Source organism: Staurois parvus, unplaced genomic scaffold, assembly GCF_062004578.1.
Source record: "Staurois parvus isolate SC_StPar_1 unplaced genomic scaffold, SC_StPar_1.0 ptg000059l, whole genome shotgun sequence".
NCBI classification, from domain to species: domain Eukaryota; kingdom Metazoa; phylum Chordata; class Amphibia; order Anura; family Ranidae; genus Staurois; species Staurois parvus.
Window position 1 is genome coordinate 16902216 of NW_028317855.1, and position 17919 is coordinate 16920134.

The following is a 17919-nucleotide window of genomic DNA, read 5'->3' on the forward strand; positions in this document are numbered from 1 at the left end:
GTATACATACTGCCATTTCACGTAAAACGATTTACATGTATTGGGATTTTTTTTAGCAACGACATGTAGCAGAATACATTTTGGCCTAAATTTATGACAAAATTTGATTTTTTAAAAATTTTTTACTGGACATATATATATTTTTTATAGCGCAAAAAATTTAAAATGCACAGGCGATCAAATACCACCAAAAGAAAGCTCAATTCATGAGAAAATAAGGACATAAATTCCAGTTGGGTACAGTGTTGCATGACAGCGCAATTGTCAGTTAAAGTAACGCAGCGCCGTAACACAAAAAAGTGACCTGGTCAGGGAGGGGGGTAAATCTTCTAGCAAGTGGCTAAAATGCAGTATATGTTCAATTTATGCATAGGACAAAAACCAGTGAATGTCTAGGTAAAAAATGTTATAGAAGGCGTGAAACACAAGCATTTTATCTTCATTATTTCACTTTGTCTTCATCGTGTTCTGAAATCACAGTCCTCACCAGCAATTTAGATTTCTGTCTCTTCGCACAGCCAAGCAGCCTGTGATTGATTGCTTTTCTTTTTCATCCTCAAACCATTAGGCGTTCATGTTTTATCCGTCAGATACCTATGTTTAGAATCGACTTCTCTGTGATAATAGTGAGGACTGGGAGGCAGACTCCTTCAGCTCCCCCCCTCCCCTACTATGTTAGCTCAGAATAGATCCGAATCCATGGGGCTTCAAGTACCTCCTCAATAGATTTAGCCTGCCTTAGTCAGCCTATAATGGAGCTAATGGCTGTATTGTCATCCTTGGAGCTCTAAATTTCCTTGTGGCGTGTCTGCTGCTGCTGAAGCAAGAAGTCTGTGCGCCGTCACCAAGGAAGGGCAGGAAAGGGCAGTGAGACCACTTAGAGGCATCTATTCTGCACATCTGGGATACTTGACAACGCAGGCATATGGAAGAAACTGGTAAGTGCAAGAGCGGAATGTGCATGCCAGGTGACAACGCCACATGCTGTACAAGTGTGTGGAAGACCGTTTTCTCCACTTTCACATTTCACACCTTAAAAGGAATTTATTATAGTGTCAGTAAATGAATTCATCATAGTGTCAGTGTGGTAGCGTTGGACTGTTCTGTTTTCAATAGACAATTTAGAGTGGCTTATTTAGTAACACCACGATCAAATTGCAGTAACCTGTAGCAACCAATTAGCAATGATCCTTCCGATGAACAGTTATATCTTTTTTTTGGACGCTACAGCTTAAGTAGGTGAACAAGCTCTAACTAGCAATATTGCCGTATGGTAAATTCAACCTTAACACACACAAAGTATTAAAGCTCTGTAAATGCTACTTTGAGTTTGCAGGGCATTAATCCTAGCCAGTGGGTATTATACGCTTCTCCACTTTGCACAGTTCTTGTTAAATAAGCCGGTATGCTCAGAACAATATTATACAAAATCAGTTTGTTTTGCATGTAGTACATTAACATTGCAGCTCTTCGTGAGGTTTATGGGTTTGGAAGACATTCTGACATCAGCTGGAACATTTTCTGCATAGTGTGTCCAGTAATTGCAAATGTATATGTTTTGAGAAATTCCTGTAACACAATAAGTGCATAGGTTAACACCAAAGGCTCAATTCACAACGCTGACACACTAGAATAAAGATCTGTATTTTCAAAAAAGTGACAGTTATTTTTAGCTGATTCCGATTAGATTTGCAATGAGATTTCCAATGAAAATAACAGTCACAATATAAAAAAATTTGTCCATATGTTAAAGCTTTGTGATTTCAGCCGAAAGAATGCCTGACAATCTTTTCTGTTATTCTTTACGGTAATATATGCCATTCTACAAATGGTTTGGGACCCATATTTTGTGATGTGTCAGTGGGATATAATAAGCAGATACTGAGCATGATGGGAGGCTGGGAGCACAGTGCCAGCCGCACTCTATGTCAGCCACAAAGATGTTAATTGTCAGAGTAATAGGGATGGGGAGCTCTTACTTGTCACAGATGTGATAGGGAGAAGAAAGCTTCATACATGCTTCATACATAGAAACCAGGTAAGCACAGAATGTCATAGGAGAGATTAATCTTTTATTCATACAAATGATATTATAATTTATATTTTACATGGTTGTGTGGGTGGGGTTCATTGCTACAAGTTTAGCTTCCTATTTCTGCTCTGATACGGTTGGGATGGGAGAAATTTCACCACCAGTATAATAATTCTTACCCATGGAAAATTCAGTAGGTGTAAGTTTAAATGGTGTTGTTGGGTCTATTCAGCAGAAAATCACTTTTTTTGTGTAGCTGGATCCCTGTGCTTCTTCATCTATAGCAATTAAATTTGTCATGGATAATAATATGTGTGTGTGTATAAAGCCATGTGCTTTTGTCAGCTTCTCCTGTTCTCTGCAGTGATTCTTTTCTGTGCTCCCTTGTATAATGAACGCATGCTGTTTGTTCTTATAGAAGGCGTTATGTGGGAAGTTGGTGACATTTGTGACCACGTACTGTGTTCTTGCCAGCAATAGGACATATATTTTTTTTCTGTTTGCTTCTATTAAAGTAAAATACACCATTCAAACCATAAAAGGACTGGAGGAAAAGTAATTTTTTTAAAGATGTAGGAAGGTGTTTTTTCATTCCTGATGGGGCTGTTCTCATTGCTCTTTGCAGTGTCATTAGTAAGCATTCAGCTGCATGTTATAATGAAAGCAGAATTACAATATGACCTAGACCAATTATCAGCCATTTGATTATACTGTTTTATTCAATTCAGTGATCAATGAATTAGATTTAAAAAAAAGGGGGGGGGGCATAAAGGAAAATACACTTCCACCTATCTCCTTTATGTTATGCATTCAATTTGTACAATCCACAACATTATATCTACAATGTTGTGCAAGTATTTCAATATTCAATTAGTCAATAATGCATAAAGTAGAACGTTTATGCATTATCCACCAAAACCTTTATTGCTTTTAGGTAGGAGATTGTTAAGATTCTTTCGTTTGCTCATGTCCTTTACGTTGTCTGTGTGACCACACCCAACATCCATCCTCCAGCTTTGCTATGTTAGCCAGGTCTAGAGCTAGCCATACACCAGTGGAATTTTGTTAGGAAATCTACATTTTTGTAACATTTGTTTGATATTCTATTGATTAGTGAAGTCAAATCAACAATTGTTTTAGAACAGGGTTTCTCAACTAGGGTTCCTCCAGAGGTTGCTAGGGGTTGCTTGAGCAATGAGCAATTCCTGCCTTTCAGAAAAGTGCCCTCTGACACCATGGGGTTTATTTACTAAAGCTGGAGAGTCCAAAATCAGACTCCCTTCTGCATAGAAACCAATCAGCTTCTAACCTCAGCTTGTTCAATGAAGCTTTGGCAATGAAACCTGGAAGCTGATTGGTTTCTATGCAGAAGTGAGTCTGATTTTGGACTCTCCAGCTTTAGTAAATAAACCCCCATTTGTCTTTTTAGCTATCTATAATTTGGTAATTCTTCCCAATGACCACAAGTGTAAGGATAATTCTTCCCACTGACCATCACACTAATGTATCATGAGTTGTTTTTATAGTAATTTTTAGCAGGGATTCCCTAAGACCGGAAACTTATTTCAAGGGTTCCTCTGTGTTAAAAAGTTGAGAGAGGCTATTTTAGACTGTGGCAACAAGAAAAAATGAAGGATGAAGATTGAACTTTTTTCTCATATGAACAAATTTCTAACTATGAATTGGGTTTTTTTTGAGGGAAAAATCGTACATATTGTAAAATCTATGTGCTAGGCACATATGAAACCTGATTAACATGTCTGGAATTCCATTTACTTAGCAGGACTGGCTGAAAATTTTGAGGACTTTATTTGACTTATTGATGGCAAGATCAAATACTCTGACGAGATTTTTCAGAATTTCCATACAAACTTTTTAAATAAATTCTAACATTAAATCATGGCAAAGTGCCTCTTCAGCAGTTTTAGAGTAAACATATTTAGTACATTTACTGCGGTCACCTTTGATATATTTATACATTGTAATCATGTGCCCTCCTAAGTGCTTCTTCTCCAGAATGGAGAATTTTATTGATCTTCATAGCTGAGGTCCTCTGCCCATTTTGTTGCCCTTCACTGAATTATTTCTAAATTTAGTATCATCTTTCCTGAGAACTGGTAACCAAAAGTGAATTGCATATTCAAAATGAGTTTGAACCAATGTTTTTTAAAGGTAGAATTATTGATTTATCTCCTGAATGTATGTCCTGTTGCTGGCTTTACATTGCATGTATTACTAAGTGTGTGATCTATAAGGACCCCCTGATTCTTGTCCATCACAGATTTTCCCAGGGAATCCTCCTAATGTGTATTTTGCCTGTGTATTTTTGCACCCATGCGTGTAACTTAAAATTTTTCAGTACTGAATCTCATCTGCCATTTAGCTGCCCAACCCACTATATTGTCATATTCTTCCTGTAATGATACTACATCCTCTGATGAAGTTATTTCCAGGAATAATTTGGTATAATCAACAAACACTGAAATTGAGCTCTTGATTCCGACCTCTGTATCATTAATAAACAATCTGAACAGCATTGGCCCTAAGACAGAACCCTGGGGCACACCCCTCACAATTTTAGATCATTCAGAGAATGAGTAATTTTTACTACTGTCTGGACCTGTTCATATTTTCTATCTATGTACATACAAGTTCAACTCCAACAAACCTTATTTTATAGATTTAACCTTTTATGAGGTACAGTAACAAATGCAAGATCTGCATAAACTACATCTACTGGACATCCATCATCTAATTTCTTACTTCCTCATAAAGCAGCAATCGGTTGGTCTGAAAAGAACATTCTGTGATCACTCTCCGCTGGTTGTCACCTATGATACTACTGGTGTATGACTAGCGTATGAGTTGAAGCCCTGGATTCTTTCTCAGAAGTGCATTTTCCATATACACATATGAAAAATCCATCTGGGGTCCAGTGACATCATATTGGCAGTGCCATTGGCTCTTTTGTGTATTCTTCATAAATTTAGAATACACTCCAGTGAATGGAAACATGAAAGAAGGGTCAACCAAAAGCCTGGGTTTTATGGCCAGACCTCCCCACCACTGTCATTGATCAAACTCACTTGTGGAGATATCAGTTTTGAACACATCTCATGTCAAGCACTGCTTTATACAGGGTTTTTTTTCTCAAAAAATAGGTGCAGGAATTCAACTGTGAGCCCCTAACCCATCTTTCCCCCTCCCCCCCCACACACACACTCCAAACCTCATCAAATAGTGGGTGTGGTCAAATTTCACCAAAAGTTAAAGGGTCTTTAAAGGGGCATTAAATACCAGGAGTGCATTTCATACCGAGTGCAGAGTTCAGTTTATGTGCTGAATTTGAGCATGCGCTATGTGCATAGTACAAAGCTCAGGGGTGTGCTACACACAGAGAACAAAGTTAAGGGGTGTGTTACACACAGAGTGCAAAGTTCAGGGGTTTGCTACACACACAGTGCAAAGTTCAGGGGTGTGCTACACACAGTGCAAAGTTCAGGGGTTTGCTACACACACAGTGCAAAGTTCAGGGGTGTGCTACACACAGTGCAAAGTTCAGGGGTGTGCTACACACAGTGCAAAGTTCAGGGGTTTGCTACACACACAGTGCAAAGTTCAGGGGTGTGCTACACACAGTGCAAAGTTCAGGGGTGTGCTAAACAGAGTGCAAAGTTCAGGGGTTTGCTACACACACAGTGCAAAGTTCAGGGGTGTGCTACACACAGTGCAAAGTTCAGGGGTGTGCTAAACAGAGTGTAAAGTTCAGGGGTTTGCTACACACACAGTGCAAAGTTCAGGGGTTTGCTACACACACAGTGCAAAGTTCAGGGGTGTGCTACACACAGTGCAAAGTTCAGGGCTTTGCTACACACACAGTGCAGAGTTCAGGGGTTTGCTACACACACAGTGCAAAGTTCAGGGGTGTGCTACACACAGTGCAAAGTTCAGGGGTGTGCTACACACAGTGCAAAGTTCAGGGGTTTGCTACACACACAGTGCAAAGTTCAGGGCTTTGCTACACACACAGTGCAAAGTTCAGGGGTGTGCTACACACAGTGCAAAGTTCAGGGGTGTGCTACACACAGTGCAAAGTTCAGGGCTTTGCTACACACACAGTGCAGAGTTCAGGGGTGTGCTACACACAGAGCGCAAAGTTCAGCCCTCTTCCACAGCTGCTTACCTCTGCATTCCTCAACCACATCTCACTTTCAGCCCTCTTCAGCTTTGACCTGTGCATGCAACCCCCCCCCCCCATCTTCTCCACCCCCCTCCTTAAAAGCTTCACCATCTTCCACATGTCTTACTTTTGTTGCTGTATTAATCTGAAGCACTCAGCAAGCTCTAGTACCTCCCCACTGTAGGAGGCTCCACCTTTCTCACTTGCAGTGAGATCATGCAGTGGGAGTGTCAGCATCTGCACTGCACCCAGGGGCGGACTGACAACTCATGGGGCCCCTGGGCAATAGGGGATCATGGGGCCCCTGTGTCCTTGCCCAAACTCAAAAAAGCCTATGAAAAGGGTACCAGGGGCATCTCATGGGGCCCCCTACTGACCCCGGGCACTCGGGCAGTGCCCAACTTTCCAAATGGTCAGTCCGCCCCTGACTGCACCCCAGGTACCTGCATCTCCCTTGTCCCCATTCTGCATTCAATAGGAGCCATGCCATTGGAAGGCAAGCTGTCACTTGTAAACACAGAAGCTGGAATTCTGCGTGTACAAGTGATAGTGGTGAGCAGGGGGCAGGGGGCCTGAGCCATAAAAATCCATATACTATATTACTGTGTATAAGCAGGAATGCACACTGGACTTCCAAGGTTGGGTGTATCATGCTCAACAACAATGCTGTTGGATGATGGGTGTCCACACAGTGCAGAGTAAGGATGTGGATCACATTAATGTTAGATAAACAAAAGTCCCACATTTTTTAAAATTTGTGTTTTTTGGTTTGTGGTGCAGTGTAGTTCCGCTTTGATGGATAACAAGAAAATTCAGCCTTCTTAATATTTGTTCTACTTCTAAGTATTAATCATAATATACAATGTATACTGAAAACAAGGATTAAATAGTATGTAAACCCAACATTTTATGCTCCAGGTATATTCCGGTTGCACCATGTACTTTTATGAAAAAGTATCCTTTTCTCTTTGTATGGCTTCCTTTGTGTGACATCCCTGGTGTTCCTGCCAGTACCTCTACTGTCTTATTTGAAAATGACCACACTAGCCATGAGAGCAGTGTGGTCAGTTTTCTTGCTTTCCTCCAATGATCAGACTTCTGTCACACGCCGCACATGCACAGCCATTCAATGGAAAGTTCAGTGTACTGTGGTTTTCCCTCCCCCAGCTCTCTGCTCTCAGCTGTATAAGGAGTTTAGAGGGTATGTGATCACTTATGAAACAGGGGAATAAAAGGTATTTATAATGTTTTTAATATCTACAGGAGACGGGGAGCAGAGATGCAGGAGGCTAAAGCTGTGCTGCATTTTGCAAAGTTTAATTTTTTTTTATTTGGGGGGGGTACAATTAGGTGGTCTTGCCTAGGGCACAAAATAGTCTAGCAACAGCCCTGGTGGTGCCATATACAGTCATGGCCGAAATTGTTGGCACCCTTGATATTTTTCCTGAAAATCAAGTATTTCACACAAAAAAGGTATTGCATTAACACATGTTTTGCTATACACATGTTTATTCCCTTTGTATGTATTGGAACAAATATAAAACAGAGGCAGAAAAGCAAATATGACATAATGTCACACAAAACCCCAAAAATGGGCTGGACAAAAGTATTGGCACCCTTAACTTAATATTTGGTTGCACACCCTTTGGAAAACATAACTGAAATCAGTCGCTTCCTATAACCATCAATAAGCTTCTGACACCTCTCACCCGGAATTTTGGACCACTCTTCCTTTGCAAACAGCTCCAGGTCTCTCTTATTGGAAGGACACCTTTTCCCAACAGCAATTTTAAGATCTCTCCACAGGTGTTCAATGGGATTTAGATCTGGGCTCATTGCTGGCCACTTCAGAACTCTCCAGCGCTTCTTTGCCATCCATTTCTGAGTGCTTTTTGACGTATGTTTGGGGTCATTGTCCTGCTGGAAGACCCAGGATCTTGGACGCAAACCCAGCTTTCTGACACTGGGCCCTACAGTGCGACCCAAAATCCTTTGGTAATCCTCAGATTTCATGATGCCTTGCACACAGTCAAGGCACCCAGTGCCAGAGGCAGCAAAACAACCCCAAAACATCATTGAACCTCCACCATATTTTACCGTAGGTACTGTGTTTTGTTCTTTGTAGGCCTCATTCCATTTTCGGTAAACAGTAGAATGATGTGCTTTACCGAAAAGCTCTATCTTGGTCTCATCTGTCCACAAGACGTTTTCCCAGAAGGCTTTTGGCTTACTCAAGTACATTTTGGCAAACTGTAGTCTTGCTTTTTTATGTCTCTGTGTCAGCAGTGGGGTCCTCCTGGGTCTCCTGCCATAGCGTTTCATTTCATTTAAATGTCGACGGATAGTTCGCGCTGACACTGATGCTCCCTGAGCCTGCAGGACAGCTTGAATGTCTTTGGAACATGTTTGGGGCTGCTTATCCACCATCCGGACTATTCTGCGTTGCAATCTTTCATCAATTTTCCTCATCCGTCCACGACCAGGGAGATTAGCTACAGTGCCATGGGTTGCAAACTTCTTGATAATGTTGCGCACTGTGGACAAAGGCAAATCTAGTTCTCTGGAGATGGACTTGTAACCTTGAGATTGTTGATATTTTGCCACAATTTTGGTTCTCAGGTCCTCAGACAGTTCTCGTCTCCTCTTTCTGTTGTCCATGCTTAGTGTGGCACAGACAGACACACAATGCAAAGGTTAAGTGAACGTCTCTCCTTTTTATCTGCTTTCAGGTGTGATTTCTATATTGCCCACACCTGTTACTTGCCCCAGGTGAGTTTACAGGAGCATCACATGCTTGTAACATTCTTATTTATCCGCAGTTGTGAAAGGGTGCCAATACTTTTGTCCAGCCCATTTTTGGAGGTTTGTGTGACATTATGTCGAATTTGCTTTCTTTCCTCCCTTTTTTTGTTTTGTCCCAATACACACAAAGGGAATAAACATGTGTATAGCAAAACATGTGTTAATGCAATACGTTTCGTGAGAAATACATGATTTCCTGGAGAAATATCAAGGGTGCCAACAATTTCGGCCATGACTGTATTTTCACTTGAAATGCTGCATTCCTGGTTTTAATCCATTCCTGTGCATTGGGAGCCCACTCAAGTGAGTTGCCATTGCATGTTATGGTGTGGCACTATGCACATCCACCCAGATGCCTGAACTGGTAGCCAGCTTATCCTCTTCGTGAGCCACTGCGAGCCTGAACCAGCCACTCCCTCCACAGCAGGTGAGCACTGGAGGGGCAGAGCAGACAGACGGAGACTGACACTCACTGGCTCTCTTCAGACTGAATACCGAGAACTAAGCCATCAGTAGGCTTTGATCACTCAGTTTTTGGGGTGGAGCAGGCAGTTTGCAGCTGCAGCTGGGATCAGTGCTGCAGCCATCTAGGTGAGAATGATTTTTGTTTTTTTCTATTCCCACTTTTCTCCATTAGGGCCAGTTCACACTACATGGGTTTCAGTTGCTTTTTTTTTTCTGCATCCAAAACTGACAGAAAGTAGGTTATATGGTTGTCAGTGTCATAGTTCACATCAGTGCTTGCAGTTCCAGTGCGTTCCGGTTGCAGAAAACAAAGTAGAACATGATGCATTGTTTCTGCACAGAACTGTACTGGAACGTGGTAAAAGGCATCAAAAATGCACCGGAACACACTGGAACGCACCAAAAAACTAACTGGAATGCACATGTCCCTATTTAAATTGAAGAAAAAGATGGGGAAAAAATTAACTGGAATAAATGAAAAACCTATAAAAAACGCACCAGAACACCTCAAAAACACGCATGCGGAAACGCATCTGGACTGCGCTTCTATAGTGGGAACTGACCCTTAGGGCCAGTTCACATTACATGCATTTCAGTTGCTTTTTTCCGCATCCAAAACACACAGAAAGTAGGTATATGGTTGTCATTGTCATAGTTCACATCAGTGCTTGCAGTTCCAGCGCATTCCGGTTGCAGAAAAAAAAGTAGAATAGGCTGCATTTTTTTTGCACAGAACTGTACTGGAACGCGGTAATACGCATCAAAAACGCACCGGAATGCACTGGAGTGCACCAAAACGCACTGAAATGCACATGTCCTTATTTAAACTGAAGAAAAAGAGATGGGGAAATTTGAACTGGAATGCATGAAAAACGCATGCAACGTATAAAAACGCACCGTAACGCGTCAAAAACGTGCATGCGGAAACACATCCGGAATGTATCTGGACAGTGTTTCTATAGTGTGAACCGGCCCTTAGGGTCGGTTCACTTTACATGCGTTTCAGTTGCTTTTTTTTCTGCATCCAAAACACACACAGAAAGTAGGTTATGTGGTTGTCAATGTCATAGTTCACATCAGTGCTTGCAGTTCCAGTACATTCTGGTTGCAGCAAAAAAAGTAGAACAGGCTGCATTGTTTCTGCATAGAACTGTACTGGAACACAGGAAAACACATCAAAATCGCACTGGAACACACATGACCCGATTTTAAATGGAAGAAAAAGAGAGGGGGAAAAAATGAACTGGAATGCATAAAAACACACTGGAACACATTGAAAACGTACCAGAATGTGTCAAAAACACGCATGCAGAAACGCAGCTGGACTGCATTTCTATAGTGTGAACCAGCTCTTAGGGCCAGTTCACACTACATGCATTTCAGTTGCTTTTTTCTGCATCCAAAACGCGCAGAAAGTAGGTTATATGGTTGTTAATGTCATAGTTCACATCAGTGCTTGCAGTTCCAGTGCGTTCCGGTTGCAGAAAAAAAGTAGAACATGCTGCATATTTTCTGAATAGAACTGTACTGGAATGCGGTAAAACACATACAAAATGCACTGGAATGCACCAAAAATGCACTGGAACGCACATGTCCCTATTTAAATTGAGAAAAAATGAACTGGAATGCATGAAAAACACACTGCAACATATAAAAAGCACAAAAAATGCACCGAAACGCGTCAAAAACACACATGCTGAAACACATGCTGAAACGCATCCGGAACGCATAAGCACTACATTTCACTAGTGTGAATGGCCCTTAAGAAGCATTTCCCTAGGGGTTTTAATTGATTGTGCTTGCTGGAACAAACCTTTGGTGCATCACTTTTAAGAGAGCATTTGACAGGTGGTGAGGAGGCAATATGCTGATTCTTCACTGTCTGTTCAAAGCTGCACAGCTGCAATGTAACCATCTGCAGGCTCAGTTGCGGCACAGCCTCATTCACTTGACTTGTCTTCATGTAATAGCACATAGGACTCATTCATATTTGCTGCATCCTTTGTCACCCCTCTGAAAAGTGATCTTCTGTTGATCGGCTTTCGGAGGGTGGTCGGCAAGCAGTTGGGAGGTAATTGGTCTCTTCCTCCCTGCCTGTTTTAACCGTGGAGAGGCTGCACCACCACAATGCAACCACTTGCACTGCACGCAGTTGCAGGGTGACAGCAGCGCAACCCCATTGACTTGGATGGGTCACATCAGGTGGTGGTAATAGCTGCTGAACGTGACAGAGGGGTAACTGTGGCCATGCAGCAGCATTTGTAAACCTCTGAATGGCTGGGGGTGTAAAACACAGCTCAACAACCTGTCTCAACCACAAGTGTAAACTAGTCCTAAGGCTGGGTTCACACATACGCAGTGCGGTATATCGCATGTGATTCGCACAGGAACCGCACCGTATTCCTGTGCAAATCACATGCGAATTGTGTGCGGTGCGATTGGAGCCATGCATTTTGTGTGGCTCCAATCACACCGCATCCACACCAAAAAGGTGCAGGACCCTTTTTTTGGTCCGCATTAGAATCGGATCACATGGGTATTCACACCCATGTGATCCGATTTTGCCCATCGAACCATGTTCTGCTGACTGATTTCGGCGTGTTGTTAACCTTTTTTGTTTACAAACGTTTTTGTTGGGAGCTAGAGCACCACTTCATGAAGTATAGCATACATCAAGAAAAAGGCACAAAAGTAAAAAAACTGTATTATAAAACAGAATCATAGAAAAAAAGTTTGAGTACATGAATGAGGTAGGCAGTAAGATATGCAGAACAACTACACAACCAACAAAGATACAATGCCAATAAATCTATGATAACCAGGGGCGGACTGACCATTTGGAAACTCGGGCACTACCCGAGGGCCCGGGATCAGTAGGGGGCCCCATGAGATGCCCCTGGTACCTTTTTTCATAGGCTTTTTTGAGTTTGGGCAAAGACACAGGGGCCCCATGATCCCCTATTGCCCAGGGACCCCACGAGTTGTCAGTCCGCCCCTGATGATAACTCATTAATCTAACAATAAATGCCGAAATGCCTTCCAACCATCCCATTTTCTGTTGAATATTTGCATCCTATCTAACAAAGTATATTGAATGCGATCCATGAGCATAACCATATCAACTCTCCACAAAACAGAAGACAAAGGCACTACTGGCGACTTCCAATGAAGGGCAATGGCCCATAGGGTAGAGACACAGATAGTATGAATTAGCCTCATTACATTGGTTGAGATCCCTGAAATGGGAGCTCCCAATAAACAATTTTGCAATGACAAATTTACCGGAGTTTCGGCCAAGGGGTGTTGTTAACTTAACATACACACCTGCAGCGGTTCGCATGAACTGAGTGCGATTGTGATGTGGTGCGGAATTCGCGCAAAAAAACGCTGTAAATTCAACACCGCATTAGTCTGAACCAAGGCTAATAGTCTAAAATGTACCTTTTCTGGTAAGTGGTCCAAGCTGAAGAGGAGACTGTGAAATAATTACAATATACCTGAGAAAGAATAATGTACATCTTCAAATGAATACAAAATGATGGCGCATATTTATATAGTAGTGAATGTGACATTCCCCATATATTCATTGCAGGTGAATCTTCCGGGTGCATGTGGCTTGTGGAATGTCACCTTCACTGCAGTACAAATATGCTTGATAGACAAATTCAGTTCATTTTTCACAGGTTGTTATAAAAGCTTTTAGCCGAATTCTATGCAATACTGTGGAATGGAAAATGTCTAAGTGGTGAGATTGGATTATAGAGGGTGATTGCAGGGTCAGAGAGCAAAGCATTGATTTTGTGTGACCCTGGGTGTCCTGGACCACTTTGTCTAGACCAGATAAGCATACCGGAAACATTTGTCTTTTGCAGCAATCCTTACTGAGCCTACCATTTGAGATTCTGCTTTGCTGTGTCATCTGATGCGGCATTATTTCAGGAAACAGTTCATGTCCTTCGCAGTTCAAATATGATTTAAATACATTCTTGAGAAGGGCCAGATGGAAGACCTGGTTACATTTTTTTTCATTACTGAAAACCATAAACACTGCCAGGAAGTATCCTCGTATAACAGTTTATTGGAAAGCTAGAAAAGTATTATGCTGACTTGAGGGCTCGTTCACACCAGCAAGTCGTCAAGATGGCTGGAAGACAAAGTCCTGATGCACCAATTGTGGTACATTGCAACGTTGCTGAAAAAGAACGGAATGCAGCACTCTTTTTCAGCGCACACTACAGCACCACTGTGTCTTGAACTGACACCATAGGACACAAACATTTCCCCTTGCTTTTAATTAGCCTTTTGCACTCTGCCTTAAATATGGAGTTACAATTGACCTGAATTCAAAAAGTGAATATTTTCTATTTTATAGGAAATGGATATCTCTGCTCCTTCTGCTCTCTAGCTCCCTTGTCTCCTCCTCTCATGCTCGTTTCCAGGACTTCTCCAGAGCCTCCCCCATTCTCTGGAACAGCCTTTCTCAACCAGGGTGCCTTGAGGTTTCTTCAGGGGTGCCTTGGCAAAATGCCTAAAAAAGCCAGCAGGTGGAATAAGCCTGCCTTTTAGTTACACAAAGTCACAGGTTTTCAATGTGCACCATTACCACCTTCTAGCCCCCGGCGTCCTGACAATCATTGACATCATCAGTTTATAAGGAGGGTGTCAGCTGCCTGCACAGCACCCTAGTTTGACCCTCCCCTTCCCTTCTTCGTCAATTAGCTCAGTGATGGAGAAAAACTGAGGGAGAAGAGAAACACCAGAATACTACTCAGTACCAGTGTGAAAAAATGTATTTGCTTTGGAAGAATAAATCACTTCTAATGTTGGGTATCCTATATGTGTAGATGTTGCTGTGTTATATAAAGCTATTAGAATAGTTTTTCATATTTTAGAATGGGGTGCTCTTTTAAAATTATGGACAGTCTTGAGGCATCCCATTTTAGAATGGGGTGCCTCAAGACTGTCCATAATTTTAAAGGGTGCCTCGGGACTGTCCATAACCTTAAAGGGTGCCTTGACTGAAAAATGATTGAGAAACACTGCTCTGGAACTCTCTACCCCAATCTATCCGACTATCACCTACTCTGCCAACTTTTAGGCGATCTCTGAAAAACTATCTCTTCAGGGAAGCCTATCCTGCCTTCAACTAATAATGGAATCTTCTATTCCTCTTATCAGTTCATCCCCCACAGTTATCACCTTTTTGTACCACCAGCCCCTCCCTCTTAGATTGTAAGCTCCAAGGAGCAGGGTCCTCCTAACCCTCTTGTATTGAACTGTATTGTTGCTGTATTGTCTCCCATTATATTGTAAAGCGCTGAGCAAACTGTTGGGGCTATATAAATCCTGTATAATAATACTAATAATAGATAGAAATGTTAGGCCCCTTTCAGACAGGGCGGATCTGTCAGTGTGATCCACCTGCTCAGCGGGGGATCTCTCTGCTGATCCCTGCTGAGCAGGCAGATGACAGGTCTTTGTCCGCTCTGCTGCTGCATAGTGGACACAGACACTGCCTGCTGATTTCAATGGTACAGTCGGATGGAAATGGACCGCTTGTCCGCTTCCACCTAATTGTCATCTGATCCGCTAGATGGATGGAGAACGGATCCCCAATCCTGTTTTTGGCATACAGGATCGGATGCCGGCTGGTGTCAGTGGACTATTGTCCACCCGCCACTCCATAGAAGTCTATTGATGGACCGATCGGGTCCATCTAAAAAACGGACCGGCGGACCCCATCGGTCCAATCGTGTGAAAGGGGCCTTAATTGCATCTAAGAAGTAACCTGAAAAATGTATCTTCTGTCTTGAGTTCCTCTAGTAAAAAAAAATAGCAGTGCACTTTCTTATACATTTGTGCCTACACCTTTGTAGCTTTACTGTATATCTGCTGTGTGAGATCACGTGAGGCACTGCTGTCTCTGACTCCTAGTCTCATGAGATTTGGAAGGAGATTTGATAATGTCACCACTATGCTGCCCACTGTTCCGCTTGCTGGAGAGGAAATCAAGGACTAGGGATGAACTTCAAGCTCAGGTTTGACATTGGTTTGAGGCAAACCCAAGTTGTTTACAGTTCATTGTCCCAGTGAACTAATGAGGCAAGTAGCCCATCTTCTATTAACAGTAATGATAATGCAGTGAAAGAGCCTTTGAAATTTGGTGAGCTGCCATAAAAGAGAAGTACGGTCAAAGCTCTTTTGTCTCTACTTCTCCTGTGGGTCTCAGGAGTGCACTTTGTTTTGCACTACAGTGACCCATATTCAACCAACAGTCAGCTGACTGAACGGTCTTTGATCGCTCAGTTCTTGGTCTTAGAGAGGGCAGGGGAAAGATGCCGCATCGGACCAATGCTGCATCCATCTATATGAACATGTAAGTGTATTTTTTTTATTCCAGAACATCTCCTTTAAGTTGGCTGTACACTTATAGAAGTTTGTACAATGCTTCGATTTGTCTAATTGTTAGTGGGGTCAAATCAACATTTGCTTTTGACCATTGTCATGAGAAAATTCAAAGGAGCAGGATGAAAATGTTTTCTCAAATGAATTTCCAACAGTGAATGAGATTTTCTTTCAGGAAATTACATTTATTTCAAAACTGAATGTTACAAGTAAACAAAAATTTTAAGCACTTTAAGCATTCATCAAGTCATCGACTGTACTGAGAATTTTCGCACAAATGTCTGCAAGATTGTTTGTTCGGAAATCTACTGTACTGTTCAGTTTTCTAATGACCAATGGGTGTTTTTGTATCTTGATTTTTGATTTATGTTGATGGGCCCTTTTTTATTTTTGTGGTGCTCAAAGTGCAGTATTCACTTAAAGTGGTTATAAAGGCTAACGTTTTTTTACCTTCATGCATTGTATGCATGAAGGTAAAAACCTTCTGTGTGCAGCAGCTCCAGCAGCCTCCTCAATACTTATCTGAGCCTCATCACAATCCAAGGATGGGAATGACAACCTCGGTTGTCCTGGGTCTCTGCCTTCTCATTGGCTGAGACATCAAGCGGGAGCCATTGGCTCCCATTTCTGTCAATCACAGCCAGTTAGCCAGTGAAGAGAGGTAAAATAAAAGTTAGGCATACACCAATTAGGATCTATATCCCTATTTAACACTGTCCTGTTACTGGCCAATTTTACACTACTATACCCTCTGCAGAATCTTAATTCTCACTTATTCTATTTATTTTCAATAAAAAAACATTATGAAGAATTGCAGCACCCTGTGTCAATTGCACTGTTGCAGCTTATCAGGCCAATATGACAGTATTTTAGATACTGAATAATTTGTAGTCATCTATAAACCATATTATAAAAGAAAATGACCATGTACAGTACAACAGGCACTAAGCTGTGATACAGTTTAGCTACAGAATATTCAGTGACAGTGACCACTGTTTTTTACAAAAATATAAGCTGTCACAGAGATAATAAAACCTAAGGGAACTAAGAAAGTGAATAAAGATATAAAAGGAAATGACAAAATAATAAAATTAAAAAGATACAGAGACAGACAAAAAGAAAAGGTACTTTAAAGGACCAGAAAGCCCCCTTCGACATATGACCAGACTTATCTCAAATGGAGAGTGAAATGTTCACATATTGGGCCCAGGGATCCCAGACTTTCTCAAACTGCTTCTTGGTATCATTCCCAATACTAGCAATCTGTTTATGTACCATAATCAATCTGATTTTTTTGCTTAGGATGGGACAGGGACTCTGTCAGCTTCTTCCAATCTCTGGCAATAGTCATTTTGTCTGACAAAAGCATAAAAAAGTAGTTGATTATAAAAAATGGTTGCGATCCTCAAGTAATGCGATTTGTTGAGATTTCTGTACAGAAGCCCCAGTGTCCCTTCATATCAAAGCAAAAATTCCATTCCAAAACTCCCTAATCCAAGGGCTCTCCCACCAAATATGATAAATAGTACCTAAGTGATAACATCCCCTAAAGCAGGGGTGTTAAACTGGTGGCCCTCCAGCTGTTGTGAAACTACAAGTCCCATCATGCCTCTGCCTTTGGGAGCCATGCTAGTATCTGTCAATCTTGCAATGCCTCATGGGACTTGTAGTTTGGCAAGAGCTGGAGGACTGCCAGTTTGACACCTATGCCCTAAAGCATAGAGGAGAGGAATTTGGATATCCTTTCAAAAGGCGTTATGGGGCTAAATACCATCTTGTTAATACCTTGAGTTTAGCCTTGATTAATGATACATTATGCCCACAAAGTAGGTAAGATAACATTTATGCTATTGCTCTATAGGGGTATCATCCGAGAGGTCCTTGTCCCATTCCGCAATATCCAAAAGCTTAGTAGGTATACCGAGTAGTAGCCCATAAATGATAGAGATACCCTCTTCTGACCACGATCCTGAAAGCACCATTTCTCGTAGGGAGTTATGCTTGGGTTTTCAGACTGGTAGGGGCATAGAGAATG

The 17919-nt window shown here is 41.8% G+C and overlaps 1 protein-coding gene across 2 annotated transcripts in view; it reads left to right on the top strand.

The window, feature by feature from the left end:
* Positions 1-675: 675 nt before the first annotated feature.
* The window catches only part of PHACTR2 (phosphatase and actin regulator 2), a 259221-nt gene continuing 241977 nt past the window's right edge, over positions 676-17919 (top strand). The window contains exon 1 of one of the 2 annotated variants that reach the window (XM_089668643.1): positions 676-938. In XM_089668643.1, coding sequence (XP_089524769.1) covers positions 926-938 — 13 coding nt within the window. In that variant the 5' untranslated portion in view covers positions 676-925. Of the gene's footprint in view, positions 939-1906; positions 2039-17919 lie in introns of those variants that run through there. The other variant, XM_089668645.1, reaches the window with a different exon arrangement.